Here is a 2,189-nt window from a genome sequence, read left to right as displayed (position 1 = left end):
CCCCTCCCTTGTCCCATGTGTGCCACAACGTATTGAAAATAATATAATTGACATACTGGGTAAATGTATTGAGTTCAGAAAAACTTCTCAGTAGAGAAAATTAAGTGTTACTTTCTTTCATCGATTATATTGTACTCTAGATTATATGGGGGTTTTTCTTTGCTTTTTTGTTGCAACGCTTAGAAATTGAATTGAGACAAAATGCTTCTTGAGCACATGCAACTGATATCAAAGACCAAGAAATTGCAATAAAGAAAATCAAACTTTTGGGCAAAGTGCCTTTTAACAACGGGCTGGCTATCTGATCTAATGTGCTGTGGCCTGTAAAGACTGCTATAACTTCTTTTAGTTCGTATTGTGAAAACTCAGATCATTTAGGTGGCGGCATGCTTCGACCAAGTCTTCCTAGAACCAACCAGAACTGAATGGGATACTGATTCATATAGAAAAAACGGAGATGCTCGATATAACAAATTCCCCCACGCAGGGAATCGAAGTCAAGTCTCCTTCGTGCAACAGTAAAAAGCGTAACCACTGAACCAAAGACGCTGGTGTGGATAATAGATTTGTTTGGCCCTTTGTTTGCAATACAATAACACTTTACATTCTTCTTTTGTCAGGCCCAGAGATAGCTCTGAGGACAGCGTTTGCCAACCGCGCGATCGGGGTACGTAGCCTGTCCGTCTGTCTGTCTGTCTATCTGTCTGTCTGTCTGTCTGTCTGTCTGTCTGTCTGTCTGTCTGTCTGTCTGTCTGCCTGTCTGTCTGTTTACATCTATATTGTATATATGCAGGTTTGTGTGCTAGTATGTTTGTCTGTCTATTTGTTTTACTTGTACGTATGTTTATAATATGTGTCAAGACGCGGTGAAATCAGGCGCTCGTCAATTTTTAACCGTATGGAGTTATTGGTGAAATCTTAAAGCTTGTTTATTTGTCTTTCTTACTGTGAAAAAAATACCCATCTATCATATTTGCGATTAAATTAGGTAGAGGTAACCTGTTTTCCGAGGTAAAATTTGCGAGAAAATGGCCGCCAAAGTTTAGTAACTTCTATAGCTTGAGAGTCCTTGAAAAGGGAGATTTACATATTTTCGGCCGTTAATCAACGTTTTTCAGTAAAATTCACATGGAAATATATTTTTCTATTTATATAAAAGGTGTTGAGCCAAAAAAATTGACAAATTTTGACAAGAGGAGGAAAAATACCTGTTTCTTTGATTTCATTATTTTGACGAGCGCCTGATTTCACCATGATGCCTCACATATGTATGTATGTACACTCACATTCCCACCTGTATACACAGTGGCACAGACACGCACAGATTCCTCCTTTGATAAGCTCAAGGTTCTTCTCTTCGTGCCACACACCATTTGGTGTCCTCCTCCCCTCACTCCTTGCTCCCCTGACCCTTTCTCTCCCTTTCTTCACCCCCTTCTCCCCTCACCCCTCCCGTCTCTCCCCTTCTCTCTCCCCCTACCCCTCCCTTCTCTTACCCTCTACCTCCCCTTACTCCCTTTTCCTCTCACCCCTCCCCTCCCCTCACCTCTCCCTCCTTTCACCCCTCCATCCCCATTCTCCTCTCCTCCCCAATTGTAACCCCTCCCTTTCTCTCCCACACCCTGACCTACCCCCCGAACTCTCTACCGTTCCTTTAACCATCACTCTCTAAAGAAAAAACATTTTTCACACAAACTTCCCAACTTTCCTCTACTTCTTTTGTATGCTTGTCACTCTCTTGTGAACTGCTGTTTCTGGGGTGCCTTGATAGTCGAAGCAGACTTTGTGCTGTTGGGGCTAGAGAGGTGAACAAAGTAAGAATGATTCCCTGTTTGGACTTCTCTGTTGACATCAACCCCTTGGCGCTCTAACGACCTGATGCAGTTGCGAGCGCCATAAAACCTTACTAAAACTAAATCTTAACCGTGCCCTGTACGACCCCTACCCTCCCTGCATCCCTCATCTTATCCCCCCACCACCAGCGTCTGGCATCGTTCTGTGCCGTCGGTGACAACATGCGAACCAACAGAGACTGCTTTGGGCTGGTCACTATCTGTAAGGAGAAACAGCCGGACATTGAAGCCTGTAAGACATTCAACCCCAACATCAGGTAACGTCCCAATATGTAACAAAATGTACATTCGTTTGAACATACGTCCATTCCCAGGGGGGGGGGGGTATTAGCGTGT

At 43.7% G+C, this 2,189-nt stretch overlaps 1 protein-coding gene across 1 annotated transcript in view; it reads left to right on the top strand.

Annotated features, from left to right (window-relative positions):
- Positions 1–2,189, top strand: part of LOC101845214 — a gene marked incomplete at its 5' end in the record, with an annotated part of 33,865 nt that overhangs the window by 22,995 nt on the left and 8,681 nt on the right. The window contains 2 exon segments of the mRNA XM_005113079.3: positions 621–667; positions 1,983–2,110. Coding sequence (XP_005113136.2) covers positions 621–667; positions 1,983–2,110 — 175 coding nt within the window.

This window comes from Aplysia californica, unplaced genomic scaffold, assembly GCF_000002075.1.
Source record: "Aplysia californica isolate F4 #8 unplaced genomic scaffold, AplCal3.0 scaffold01599, whole genome shotgun sequence".
NCBI classification, from domain to species: domain Eukaryota; kingdom Metazoa; phylum Mollusca; class Gastropoda; order Aplysiida; family Aplysiidae; genus Aplysia; species Aplysia californica.
The sequence above is the reverse complement of the archived record's forward strand: the minus strand, read 5'-3'. Positions and strand labels throughout refer to the sequence as shown.